The sequence below is a fragment of the Furipterus horrens genome, unplaced genomic scaffold (assembly GCF_987537825.1).
Source record: "Furipterus horrens unplaced genomic scaffold, mFurHor1.1.pri manual_scaffold_7, whole genome shotgun sequence".
NCBI lineage: Eukaryota > Metazoa > Chordata > Mammalia > Chiroptera > Furipteridae > Furipterus > Furipterus horrens.
The window spans coordinates 132251550-132265971 of record NW_028327177.1 but is presented as its reverse complement, the minus strand read 5'-3'; the positions used below and the strand labels follow the sequence as shown (position 1 = coordinate 132265971).

Genomic DNA, 14422 nt, shown 5'->3' with positions numbered 1-14422 from the left:
GAATTATCTACGAAAAGGACAATGAGCTGTTCTTGGCTAAATGCACAGAAATATAAGCAAGAGAAAGTGTAGATCAGAAAGAGAGACAAAGAGAAGAAAACTCATGTAAAAACAGACTCTTACATTTGTTCCATTTAAATAATTTTTATAAAATCACTGCTCACATTTTTAGCCTCAACCCCAAATATCAAAAAGCAACATTACAGAGTGTAAATACATTATAAACACCAAAATAGCACAGAGTCTAAGGCATCTGCCCCAGATTTCCAAGAGGCTCCTAACCTGACTATTAGCGAAGAATTCCAATAGATCATCTAAAAGTGGAACCTATTTCTGACAATATATGTGGGAAAGGGAGCTTGAACCAAGGGTTGAAAAACATAATATGGTGAACGTCAACTCAAAATCTCCATTCATTATCAACCAGAAAGCAGTCAATTCTACAAGAGAACAGGTCTCAAACATGGGTACTAACATGCCTGACTATGTGATTGCAAAATCAGTGTGCATTAAAATAAACGCACTATCTGTTCCAGTGGAAACTGTATCTAACAGTCTACTTGCCCTATGGGCTTTTCTGTTACGGCCTTATAGAGAAAGAGGAGATAAACAAATTAAAAGAAAATAGTTAATTGCTTGCCTATTTCATAGTTAATGTGTCCCTCCCTGCCCTGTGGAATCTGAAAGTCATAGAAAAACCAGAATGGAGAATTAAAAACAACGACAATAGCAATTACCAGCAGTATTTGATGGCCAGGGAAGAGATAAAGAATGAAACGAGGGTGAATTTTCATTTCTACTACTGTTCAAATTAGGAAGCATGTGTGCCAACAATCCAATGAAGTGGAAAGCTGATACATTTTAAAATGTATTTTGCCAGCAAAGTAGAAAACGACCACAAGACCCAATGATTCTGAGGCTTCAAGGGCTCTTCTGCATTACCTACTTCAAACTCCCCTGTGGATACATAAGTCATTCGAGGCCCAGAGCACTGCAGTGCTCAGTGTCCCTGAGGGAACAGCCCGACTCCGTCCCAGATCTCTCAGTCTGTGCTCTCTCCCCTATGATGGTCTCTCTTGTTCTGCTGAACACAGATTGGGCTCTGAGGGGAGAAGGAGCCTCATGTCCGTCCCTATCTGTGTCCCAACGTCTGGTGAGCAGGAAATAAAGTGTTTTAACCGTGCCACTTAGCTTGACATGAAAGTTCACTTCAGGGACATAGCATTCCTAAAAACTATGCAATTTACACAGTTTACCAAGCACATTGTAAAATGACAAAATTATAACACGCACATGTTTTAAGAGAATGCTTTACTTAGGATGGGTTTTTTCCACTTAATCTGTATTTTGCTTATAAAAGTGGATTGCTCTGTACTCAAAAGATACCCGGGTTTAAGAGAGGCAGCTCCAAATTTCCAAAGCAAATAATTACCCATCTTCTGCTTTTAATGACTCAATGAGACCAGAGAAAGCTATTAAGATGGAAGCAAACAATATTTTTAAGGACCAAAAGCAAATATTCTCCCTTTAGGGCTAGAACTCAGACATCATCTAATTCACAACTCTCATTTTACAAGTGAAAAAAACTAGAATGGCAGATTTTAAATGACTCATTTTGGGCCACAAAGCTAGTAAGTAAAGAATTCAGGCTTAGAGGCAGGATTTCTATCTCCAGGTTTGGTGCTTTTTGTTACTTTAGAAGCCACAATAAGATAGAAGTCTACAAATCAGAAATAGATGATAGAAAAAGACAATTATCCTGCATATGTCATGGTTGTTTTAAAATGTCTGTTATTTTGAATGGGTTATATTTTGACATAAAATGTTCCACGGATTTGTTTATAATCACATGGAGTACTGATGGAAGGAAAAAAATGTTTTAGGAGCTATGTTAAAGATCAAAGAATAAATCCACTTTAGTGCCTGAATTTTATAAACTTTCCTGGTCCTCAGACAATCTTCTACAGATAAATGCCACACTACTGCTGATAAGAACAAGAGATAAATAACACCACACATTTTAAATGTCATATACTTTGAATTTTCTACTGTGCTCTTATAAACGAATCCATAAGAGAAAAAGAAAATGCTAAAGAAATGCAGAGATGGGGCTTACATTCTCGTGCTGCTGGTCTTGTTGATGATAACAGATTTCCCTGTTTGATCCACATTGTGATCCAACCCAAAGTAAGCGGCCACACGATGGACAAGCATCCTCTGGTAGGATGACATCTGAGGGAACTTTTTATAATGATTGCTAAAAGAGAGTACCCCAAAAAGTGGAATCAGCATTTTTGTTTCTGGCCGCAAGTACATTTGACACGTACACACACAGAACCATTTCTCGTTCATCCAAACCACTTCATCTCTGGCATCACTTCATGTTCCCATTCTGACACAAATTTTCCACTTACTATGGCTGTATCGATCAAGCTACAATAAATATTTTTGTTTCAGTGTTTCACATTTCTCTCATCAAAGAAAATGTAGCGTCTGTCGGAGAGGGTTCAGTTTTAGTCCAGGATACCTTATCAACGGAGCCAGGCGCAGGACAAATGATGTGACATAATATGTGACATAATATGTGACTGCAGATGCCTATCTGGAGATGTGTCATTACATGGTTTACACTGACAGCAGCACAATTATTTCCAGGCATAACTGACTGCAGCCAGCTGGAGCCCATTAAAAAACTATAATATAAATGAAAAGGGTCGCTTCTTGTTACAGCTACACTATGCTAATCAGTGGCCCCCTGTTTATAGCCACTTTGTCAGGAATTTAACAAGCAGGAGTTCACACGGTCCAAGCAACAATTCCCATTAGCATATAGTTCTGAACTTCAATAAAAGCTACATGTAGCAAACCAGCAAACATGCTAAACAATGTCTTATCTATCCCTAAATCTTTCCAGAATGAATAATTAAACCTGAAGACCAAACTAAGACACACCATACAAATGAACCAGCACTGCAATTTAACATACTTGTTGTCACCAATGAAATCAATAATTTCTTGCTCCATTTTCAAGAGTATCATCCTGTCCCTGCAAAATAAATGTGAAAATGAAAAGGTTTTAATGTGCTTTCCATGGCCAAAGACCTGAAAGGTTCATTTGGATGTATGAAAAAGATTGTTTTCATGTATGTGCCTGCAAGCCTGCATCTAACTTCTGTGGAATGTGTTGTCCAATACATATCATTCTACTGAAAATGATTTCTCATCTCATTGATTAAGTATTTTGTAATATTGAAACTTTTACAATTTTAATGTTAATTAGGATATGCAAGGTATCAAGGCCCATGAGACATATCAAATAAACTGTATATTTAAAATTAATCGGAAGCTAGAACAAAGCAAAGCCCCAAAAGATGATTATATAAGTGCACTGAAGTATAATTGGTTTATTTGATACTGATTTTTTTTCTCTATTTTCCCCCCTTCACCAGTATATCTTTGTGGCCAGGAAAGCAGAATTTGTAAACTTTAATTTATTCACCCAGGAATTAAGACTATCTATCCATATTATAAACTCTTAACATAAAAGAGGAAATACAAGAGACATCAGTGAAGGTGTCAGGACTTTACAACTAGTTCCTCGGAAGTATTTGGATTAATGACTTGGACGGTAATATTCCCCTTGATATTCTTCTAAAAATAAGAAATTTGTTTAAGAGTTACCTGGAATTATTCTTTAACGTGTTAATCAGAAACTCATGCAAGTCTATGCCAGTGGAGTCCGTGTATTCTTGGCTGCAATCTGAAACAAACAGCAGGATGGCGGTGTCAGGAGTGACGGTGGGGGGGACGGAGACGGGGAGGCGAAATGTCCCCACCTTTCCCGTCTCCTTCCTGCTCAGGTAAATCTGAGGTGAAGCTCTTCGTATGAAAGATACGTGTTTCAAAATGAGGAACCTGACAGTATATCATCAGAATGGAAATCCGATTCGGGGACTGAGTACACCCAATCGATCCTGAGCGTGGAAGGACCCAGCTGTCATAGGCAGTCTGGGTGGGTGGTGGGTGGAGTCAAATATCACGTGGTTGCTCTGTGCTTTAAATTGGCAAGGGCATGACCTCCACGTAGCAGGTACTCTCAACTCACAGAGAGAGCTCTCACGAGTGTGAGATTCCATGGAACCCACTTACTCTTAAAACAAGGCGAAAAAAGAAAGCTCTAAGAATAAATGTTAATCAGTGCAAAATACAGGAGGATACTAAATATTTCCACGTCTTTCAAAATCTTCTGATATGAGCTAAAACTTAATTTCTAAAACCATTTTAGGAACCTGCACTTCTTTCCTCTGTGTACACCTTGGGTTTTAGATATTCAGTCGTGAAGGTAATTATTATAAACAGCCATGCCAATATAGAGCATCATATTGGAAGCAGGCATCATTCCTCAGCTGATCGAATGTCCTGTTCTTTGTCAGTTACTAAAAACAAAGTCTCCTGCAAAGCTATTTATTCATGGCATTTTTCATTTCAACTTATTTTCGTTTTTACTTTTGTTTTCTTGTTTTTCTTTTAGTTTTGTACAATTCTATATATGGCAACAATTTGAAAAGTCTAGATTGTCCGCTTGCAGGTTTAGAAGGAATGCCTTTTGGGGGGAAACTTTTTATTGAGGTAGAGCTCTATATATTTTAAGTGAGATGTTACGTGGAAGTATAGGGATTGCACAGACTCAGTTCATCTGCACTAGGTAAAATGTGCATTTCACTGATACTGAGACACACATCTATGCTTTGGGGAGGACATCACGTATGGACTGAGAATTGCTAATCCTCTGTCCTTTAAGACAAACATGAAAGTTAAGATGTAAAGCTGGCTATCACTGCTGTTCCTCAATCCAAATTAATGGGACTAACAAACCTGAAACAAGAGCAGGTTGATATTCACTACTTGTACAAACTTATCTTTGAAACTAGGAGATGCAAATGAAAATCCAAATATATATATATGATCCTAAAATATAACCTTTCTATCTACACAAATAGGGACACCATGAACGGAAGAAAATATCAAGTTCACATCTTTTACACACACACGCACACACACACAGAGTTAAGTGCAGAGTTTGGTGGGTGGTGAATAGCGTGTAAAACCTAGAATGTATCCTGTGACTCTTCATGGGTCTAAATTGAGTAAGTTAAGGAAACATTTTGACATTCACCTTTTGATAACATTCTGATCTTGGGTTTTTCAGAGGATTTATCTTTGTTTTTATCCTTTTCTTTCTCTCTTTCAGTGTCATCTTTCCTAGATTTATCATCCTCTTGCAGGCTGGGAAAACTGGAAAGCTGTAAATGAATTGATTCCTGTTGGGGAAAAAATATAATAATTTAGGGCCAGATTTAATAATTTCTGTCTGGTTTCCATTTTGCATAGATGTTATTAAGTACAGGAAAATGAAAGCCAGGTGTAGATTTTTTTTTTCTTAAATGATAAAAAAAACCTGTCAGAAAAAACATAATTGTCCTTTAAGGTGAATTCAAGTTCAGAAGTCAGTGGGAGATCATGAGAAACGTCTAGAACTAAGACTTTGCCTCATGATTATTAAGCTTAAACAAGTTACTTTCCTGTAGATCACAGCTCTTATTTTCTCTACAGGTTTATTTTTAATCACCTAGGAAAAAATTCTTTACCAGTAAGTAAGCTTTCTGTCTCAAAAAAAGAGAGAGGTGTCTACAGTTCTTTTCTGTAGTTCCTTGTCAGAATAAATTGGTACAAATACAAACAGACAGATGTTACAAATCATAATTACAGATAGAACAGACATAAATAAAGGCCCTAATAGCCCATTTACAATAAAAAGCCTATGTTAAAATTGTATCAACAATGATTTTTACTACTAAGAAAAACCAAGTTATATAATTGCAGGAATCTTAGGTATGGATTATTGTCATACATTGTTTACAAATGCCCTTAATAAATTACCATAATATATAGTACAATAAGCATTGCCTTTTAGAAAACATAGAAAATAGAACATTTTCTCATCAATTATATAGATATTTAATATTATTATAATTTTAGTATCAGTCAATCCTCTCCAAAATGTAAGATTCTCTTGGATTGATGCTTGGTATGATTGACCATTTACAGTGTTTGGGCTGAATCCACTTTTATATTTATTTTGTACCAAAAATGAATCAGCCATTTGGTTGATAGTATGTTCACTGTTTTGAAGAAGAATGAGCCAAATCATGTTTTTATAGTTTTATGAAAACCCTATGCTATGATTAAAACTATGGCAAATTAGTCAATGTTGAGCCCACATGTTCTTATGTAAGAGATCATTTGATGGGAAAGCTTTCTTTCACCAGTGACATTAAAATTTATGATGTAGGGGGAAAATATTCCCATTGACTAATAGTGTTTTTCACTGAAAACTAAACTAGTGTTCATCTCCATGTGACTAAACTGATGCCTATACATCCTCAAATTATGGCCAATCTGGGATTCTTAATGGCTCTTGGTTAACTTGTCTAATCTAACACGCACAAAATCAAAGTCCTTCAAAGCCAAGTTTCTTCTTTGGGAGGGGTTCCATTGTGAATTCATGGCTATAATAAAAAGTCACCATGGTTGGAAAGATGTGATATAGAAGATAAAACAAAATGCTTTCTCATGATACATACTTATCTTAGCTAATTTCCTGATATTTAACATGCTTATCCTGGAGATGAATATAAATAAAATATGCAACACTGAGTGTAATTTGATTATAGGGTCTTTGTCACTTGATTTGGGACAGAAATGTCTTAAGTCTGAAAATCTTCAGGCAGACTTTAGGGTTATGATTTGTTTCTACTTGCTAAGAAAACAGCTGGAACACTTCTGGTTCAGAAGACAGAGCAGGGGTGGGGAAGAATCACATTGACATTTGATCAGGTGGGGAAACTGAGGGTACCAGTCCATGAAAGTGGTCTCATTGCTTCTTCAAAACCAACTGAACCATCCAGCCTCCATAAATTTGAATCTAAAAATCAAAGAGGCTTGGAAATATAAATGTAAGAGCAGAGGGTAACATACATCATTTACAAAAAAATGGACAAACTCATGCCAGGGGTGGAACAATACAATACTCAGAAAAATACCTATCTGTTCTATACATAAATATACATCATGGTGTTGAAAGAACACACAATAGTGCTATAGAGTTGGTAAAAAACAATCTGTTATTTTTTAATATTTTTATTGGTTGCTCAATAATAAAATACAAGTGTTAATAAATACATTGGTACAGGAAAAGTTTATGTCCAACAACAGTAAAAGAATGATTCAAGTTGCAGTAATACACTGATAAGATAAAGAGTATAACATTAGAAAAGCAAAACTCCTTTAACTCAAGGACAGACCGAACCATCAACTATGGGTCTGAGATCAAGTAATACAGGTAGCAAGAGTTTTTCCCACACTGGAAAATGAAGGCAGTTTTCCAAATACTGTGAATATACAAACATTGGGGAAGCAATGCAATCATACACTGTACTCATACCCTGGGGTTCAGATCCCACACTTTTTAAGTGCCGGCGGTAGCTAAAGAAGGCATTGTATATAAGCTCAAAGGTCTGCTTCTTTATTCTCTCAGAGGCTAGCATGGCCACTTGCTTATATGTGTGTCTAGGTATTTTCTAGCAGCCTCTGCTCCCACCACCCCTCGGCCAGTCCAAAGAGAAGCTTGCAAGCGCTAATTCTCTCCTACGCAGCTAGTCTCGGTTACTGAGCTTGGAACCAGCAGGAGCAAAGCACCGTTTGCATCTTATTTCTCTGCACCAATTGTATGGAGAAACTAGACTTTTAGGTCCAGGATGGGCACTATGATACAGATGATCTCTTAAAAGGTTTTTTTTTTTTTTTTTTTCCTGGTACCTTGCCAAATGGGATAAAAATCAGATGACGTCTGTAAAGACTGTCCTTCTCTGCCCTGCACTGAAGCAGGGGACAACTGGGGCATTCCTTCTCCCCGAGTCTCTTGTTCTGCAGAGTTAACACATAGCGTGTGCAGGACATTGCAAGCCATCAGTCAACATCGAATAATACGAGCCGCGATTTTCACATGATTCCCTCTTTTCCATCTCCATTAAAAATAGAAGCACAAATAAAATGCCGAAGAAAAGCCACACATCTCTCAGAACCCAAGGAAAATGAAGCTTGTGGATGAAATACAGTGATGGCTACTGAAAGGTAGCCTGTTCGTGCCATATGACATGAGTGGCAGGGAGAGAACATGAGGCTAGGAAAAAAAATACTCTTAGGACAAAGTCCATAAGGAATTTATTTTTGGTCCTTTTAAAGAAAGTGCTCTCAGTGCTCTCTGTAACCATGAGGAGAATTTAGAGTATTTCAATTAAAGTAGAAAGAGAAAAGCGAAACAAGACCAGACAAAAATAATGATATCTTAAATCAATTTTCCCTCCCCTGGGCTCAGATAAATCATTTTGCTTCTGCCTTGACTACTCCCAGCCTCTGATAAAATAAGGAAAATATCAACAGCAAGACTATTTTAATAAAAGCTAATATGATGCCTAAAAGGCAAACAAATAAATATGATGTAAGGTTTCACATTGTTGTCACAAAAGGGTTTGTTGGAATTTGAATTTTCAGAGCCTAGGAATCTTGCTGTAAGTTAGCAACAATTACTCTAATGATAGGCAATGATATATTAATAGTATTAACTTAAATTCACCATCAGCTCAGATTCATTTCTGAATAATTTTTCCAGTATTGAGACATCTCCACTAAAGGCCATAGAATTATTTCTCCAAAACTCAGGGTATCTTTTTCACCATTTCTAAAGTTTGATCATAGCCAAGGGTTATGTTTCTTATGGGCAAATGCATTTTGGAGAGGTGAGAGGTAAGAATCTCCCATGAGGAAGGAGACGGAACACTTAGGGCTATATTTGGTTCAGTCTTATCAACAGAGAGCCTTTGAGGAAAGTCAGCACTACCGGGCTTACTTTTTAACTTTTAATCTAAATTCTTTTGCATTCCTTTCCATTTGCAGTTTTCAGAGGGTCTGGAAAGAAAACAAACGTAATACTCTGTGACAAACTGTGACACTGGTTTAGGATGACTCATAAGCAGGGGGTGAAACCAGAAAATGACTTCTTTCTTCAATTATGGTTTTTCTCCCCCAACACACTGTCTAATGCCAGAGCACTACCCATGCACACGAAGTTGGGTCCCACTCATGCAAGTAGCAATAGTAACAGGGGTATACCTGATCCTGGAGACTCTCCCCTCCGGGTCTGGCTGCGGATTCTTCACAGACAGCAAGACTACGAGTCAGTTTACCTTTACCTGCTCCTGACTGGGAAGGGGAAAGAAGAGGGGAGGAAAGGAAAAGGAAGCAAACAAATAGAAAACATTCTCAGGCCATCACGTCATCTCCCCCTTCACATGACAACCCCAAATCAGGTCTTAAAACGGAGCTTCAGGTCAGCAGCTCAGTGCTGTCAACATTGGCTCAAGGCATCAGACCCCTGTGTGGATGGGGGCAAAGGTGAGCGGGGATGTGAATGCACGGACTTAAGGAACACTCTCAGCAAACTGTACCCACCATGCTGGGAACGCAGGAAGAATGAACTGCTTCCATTTCATGAAAATGCAGAAGAAAAAGATGACAGGAAATAATGTTGACTACCACGAAGTTTGGGAGCAACTTAACTGAGAAGATGCTTAAAACAGATGAACCATATGAACTAACCGTCAGCCCTACTTTACTTCAAGGTGGAAATCCATTGGGAGAAGAACATTCACCCCAAATTTTACTTACAATGAAAACAAAACAAGCAGCTGTTTGTTTGGTAAAACACCGTCAAATCTGCACATGTGAATGTGGGGTCACATATGTACGTTTGCAGATTTGTGAACTCTAAATGTTCTAACAAAAAAGCATTCAGAACGAGAAAGGAAAAGAGATGTGAACCCGACCCCATTACAAGCAGATGGCACGGGTACAGCCAAAACCCACCACAATATCTCCACACAGCCATCTGAATTGTTGGCAAATCCGTTAACTCAGATGCAAAATATGCAACTGATAGCCATCATACCAGGTCTACACAGAATCTCCAGAACCCTACCTTTGACTTCCTTCTCTCTTGGTTCTGAGCTGCCAGCCGCCTCTGTTTGTTAGAAATAAAATAAAGCAAAAGTAAAACAAACAAACAGTAAATGAACAACCAGAGAGAGAGAGAAGAGAAAGACAAAATGTGTCATTATAGTAGAGAAATCAATAGTAACAGCAACAAAGGCATTCTAAGTACAGGGAGGACACCCCCTTCCTTCATTTCCTCAAACTTTTGACCATTGAACTTGTAGCTTTCTTTCCTTTAGAAGCTATTAAGAGAGAAGAAAAGCCAACCTTGAAGGCTTTGGGCCATTATATGGTTATCTGCCTTTGCTTACTGGTATATAAAAAGAGTCAACACTTCTGTAGTTTGGGTCACAGAAAATCCATACAAGCCATTTGCAAGTACAGTTTGCTTGTCCTCTACTAAACCTTTTTTTCCTACATAAGTCACGATATATTTAATCATGTCACTGTTTCAGTATCATCAGTCACCCTCAATCACTTCCAATCTCCCCCCTCCTGCTTGTAGTCCATATTCTCTCTCCCCCAAGCCCCCCATCTCTGGCTGAGAATTCTACAGCTTAGTTTGCTAATAAGAATCAAACCTTAGCCTGCCTAGGAAGGTCAGCATAGCTCCTGTCTTTGACTTTTCCTAGTCTGTTATGAGCAGAGTCTTCATCTTTCCCTGGAATAGCAAATCCATTTTTAAAACTCAGCTTGCCTAAAGCTTTCTTGGGAAAAGCCTTCCACAAACTCTTTGTGGTGGTCTAGAAATTGGTATGGAGTGCAAATTCAGTCATTAAGTATGTTCTTCAGATATTTTCCACTTCTGAGGGCATTTTCTAGCATAATTTAGTCAGAAATAAAAGGATTAGTTTTACAGATTTCCTATTCATTTGACTAGTTAAAGTAGTTGTTTTGTTTTGTTTTTTTTTTTAAAGGAAGAAAACAAACCTTCAAAGTAGTTTAAAAATGAAAAGAAGGAACTGTACACAATGGTCTGAGAAAGAGTTTCTCCCCGGGCTTACCTGCAGTTCCAGCTTCTCCTCTTCATCCAGACTTTCTGACTTAACAATGCCATTCTCTGGAGTGGCCCTTTCTGGCTCAGTGCCGCCTTCCTCCACTATGGCCTGATTCAGGTCCCCTGGCTCAGACATCCTTTCAGAAGCAAATTAAAATAGCAAGGTTTGATGCCCTGCAACGTTACAATGTCAGAAAATAAAGTTAGAGCCAGGTGAAGTATTTACCATTATTGTTGAGATGTTCATTTCTCCCCTTATATTCAAAATTCAAATGAGCAGCCTGGGCATCTCTGCCAATTTTATACAAAAGGAGAAATGAAACAAGATCACATCAAGTACCCAAGGCAAACATAAGAGGCAGATTTGGTCATTCTCTCCAAACTCCCATGAACACATACACTTGTGAACACACCTTGCCATCCACATGGGTAAACAAACCAACGGAGACCCATGCACATATCGAACAGTCCCTGTGCCCCACTACAAAGTAGAAGAAAAAGGAAAAGAGAATTTCTCCAACCCTTGAAAAGATGACCCCTGCAAGCACCTTTAGGGTGACTCCAAAATTATCTGCAAGTTTGAACCATAGACATACTTTTCTAGGTATGAGGAACACAGTGCACTCTACACAGCGCAAAAAATCAATTTAAGAGGTAATAATTCCGTGCAAATACAGGATCTAAGTTGCGCAATAAACCTTTCAGAGCCAAAAATTTCAAGTTTCAAACTGGCAGCGACCTTATTCAAAGTATAAGCCCTCTCCCAAGCTGGTGCCGCACGGAGCCGGTGGAAGCAAGTCTCCTGCAGCAGCTCTGAGGAAGTTATCACACCGAACTCTGCTTCTCTGGGCTCACAATACACTACTGCACAGACGCAAGAGATAGCTTTCAAAGTTCAAGCCTGTTTGTTATTTATTCATTTTTCTCCAACCCCTGACACATTCCCTTCTGATGGGCTGTCAAATGGAGCTCATGAATAATTTAGCATCTACTTTCTCCTCAGTTTCTTTTTTAAGATGTGAGAAATGAAAAGGAGGCAAGAAAGAAAAGAGTGAGAAAGAAAGGAAGAAAGAAAGAAAGAAAGAAAGGAAGGAAGGAAGGAAGGAAGGAAGGAAGGAAGGAAGGAAGGAAGGAAGAAAGGAAAAAGAAAAAGAGAGAAAAGACATTGTAGCCTAGAAAATCAGTTTTTTTTTCCCCCACAAAAATTCCCAAGCAGTGACTGTTGTGTTCCCAGTCATTACAAGGGTAATTATTATTGGACCAATCAGTGTTTTGAAATGTTTCTTTGGGAGTGTTTAATTACCATTTTCTAATTCAGTATATTTCCAACAGGATATAGGAAATATGAGAAAAAGCCAAAACACAGCAATTTCTGTTGCAAATTGCAAATTTGCTAAGATCCACCATGACAGGACAGATGGTAGCTAATGATATCTTTAAAAGGCTCATTTGGCAAAGGATTGTGGGAATGAAAACGGAAAAGTTTTCCTAAAGGATGGTGGTTTGAGTCTGTGAGTGACTAATGAGCAATGCTTTTAGGTTTGGGGAAGTTTTAGGCTGTTCCATCCAGTGTATAGTGACAGATTTCCCTTCTTCCCGTGAAACTGGGTATGTATATAGTTAACAAAATTAAAAGTTCTGCTTCGCAAGAGCAGACAGCTTGTTTCTCAATGTACTGGATAGGGGGAGGAGATGGGACTTCTGTTGCCCTAACTTTTTTGCAGAGCATTTCAATAAAAAACAGACTGCGACCAGATTTATAATGGAAAATGGAATGAACAAATTGGGTTCAATTGTACAAACAAGAAGTGAGCTGAGTCTCTAATACAGACCCTGTCTGTTTTGTGTACATTTAATGAACTGTTCTGTGCAAACGGAACAAGAAAAAAAATACAGACGAGATGACAGCCAGACAACAAGACTTTTTTACCTTTTGTGCAGAATTCCTGCTGTAGGTCTTGGCGACTTACTAGCGGCTTCTGTCGTTCTACACGGGGAAAATCCACACAAGTGATCAGAGGCAACTGGAGTCCCATGTCCCATTAACAGTTCGGAATGCCCATGTCCATGCGATTCCCTTACACAGTTTGACACATCGTCAACCTGAAAAAAGATGAAATGTCAATAATAAGAATTGCAATGATCATGGTAGGGTGAAGGATAAAAAGAAATAAGACTGGGTTTCTAACACTAATGACCAGCTTCCAGCAAAATCACGTTCACAGCTTGATCCAGCTCCACCTGTCCCAAGCTGCCTGCTTCTTCTCTAATGAAGGCTAGAGCCGGCTGTTCAAGTCAGAACGGCACCCACGCAAGGAGCTAAAATTAACAATTGCATTATGCACTGAAGATTACTCACTTCAATTTTAACCTTTTTTAGTGAAATCTCTCACTTTATCTTTAAAAAAAAAAAAAGAACTTGTGTGTTTGCCTCAATGAGAATCCAGATCACCTATCAGCAGAAGTCTTGCCTCCTTTTTTTAACTAAAGCCTTTGTCTTATAGATTCATATATTATACCTTCATGTTGTTCCCGTGACTCCTCTATTTATGAAAGTTAGCCTAATGGCATGTATGTAAAGATTTTGGTTTAATGAGGCATTATCTAGAAAGTAAAAAAGAGCAGGTTTGCAACGGCATGGCTCAGAGAGCTTTACAGTCTGGGCAGAATCATTGCCCATATTCTTACTGCACAGTGAACGCAGTCCCTCTGGACACCCCCCCTCCCCCAGCAGGATTGCCACCACCAGCCGGGCATTCTGTTTGACAGCAAAGACACACCGTCAGAGGGATTCAACAGATTCGCCAACTTTGAGCTGGTTGAAAACAATCCAGGCTATAATGTGCCCTTTCTTTTTCTCACCGCTCCTACGGGAGCAGTGGCAAAGGCGGCTTGAATGCAAACATAGAGACGGATCGCTAATAACATTTGCCCGAACCAAGCTGCCCCTCTCTCCTTTCGCTGCGCTTCTGCTCTGTTGCACACCCGCTAAGTCCAACAGCAGGCACACCTCTTCCTTCACATACCCATCTCTGCAAAGAGTAAATGCAACTCAGTTATTTAGTCTGAAGTTCAGAAACCCTCTCTGCCTCCTCTCCGTTGCCCCCCTCCCAAGTTTAAATGAGCGCAGCTGGTTCCTCACTGGATTTTACTATGGCTGTGTTAACAACAGATTGGGTTACAGTACCATTTGTTGTGCAAGATGAAAACAACTTTTGAAAAAGTCAATCATTTCCAGCTTTATTTATGTTTTATTAAAATGGATAATTTGGCTTTGAAATATGCTTCTTTTGTTGTTATAAATGATATAGCTTA

The 14422-nt window shown here is 38.6% G+C and overlaps 1 protein-coding gene across 1 annotated transcript in view; it reads right to left on the bottom strand.

The window, feature by feature from the left end:
- The window catches only part of ARPP21 (cAMP regulated phosphoprotein 21), a 102279-nt gene extending 88908 nt beyond the window's left edge, over positions 1 to 13371 (bottom strand). The window contains exons 1-9 of the mRNA XM_090284476.1: positions 13297 to 13371; positions 13038 to 13210; positions 11115 to 11281; positions 10097 to 10138; positions 9232 to 9321; positions 5177 to 5321; positions 3682 to 3760; positions 2987 to 3046; positions 2117 to 2257 (exon numbers count right to left, since the gene is read on the bottom strand). Of these exons, the coding sequence (XP_090140602.1) occupies positions 2117 to 2257; positions 2987 to 3046; positions 3682 to 3760; positions 5177 to 5321; positions 9232 to 9321; positions 10097 to 10138; positions 11115 to 11243 (686 nt within the window). The 5' untranslated portion in view covers positions 11244 to 11281; positions 13038 to 13210; positions 13297 to 13371. The remainder of the gene's footprint in view (positions 1 to 2116; positions 2258 to 2986; positions 3047 to 3681; positions 3761 to 5176; positions 5322 to 9231; positions 9322 to 10096; positions 10139 to 11114; positions 11282 to 13037; positions 13211 to 13296) is intronic.
- Positions 13372 to 14422: the final 1051 nt, after the last annotated feature.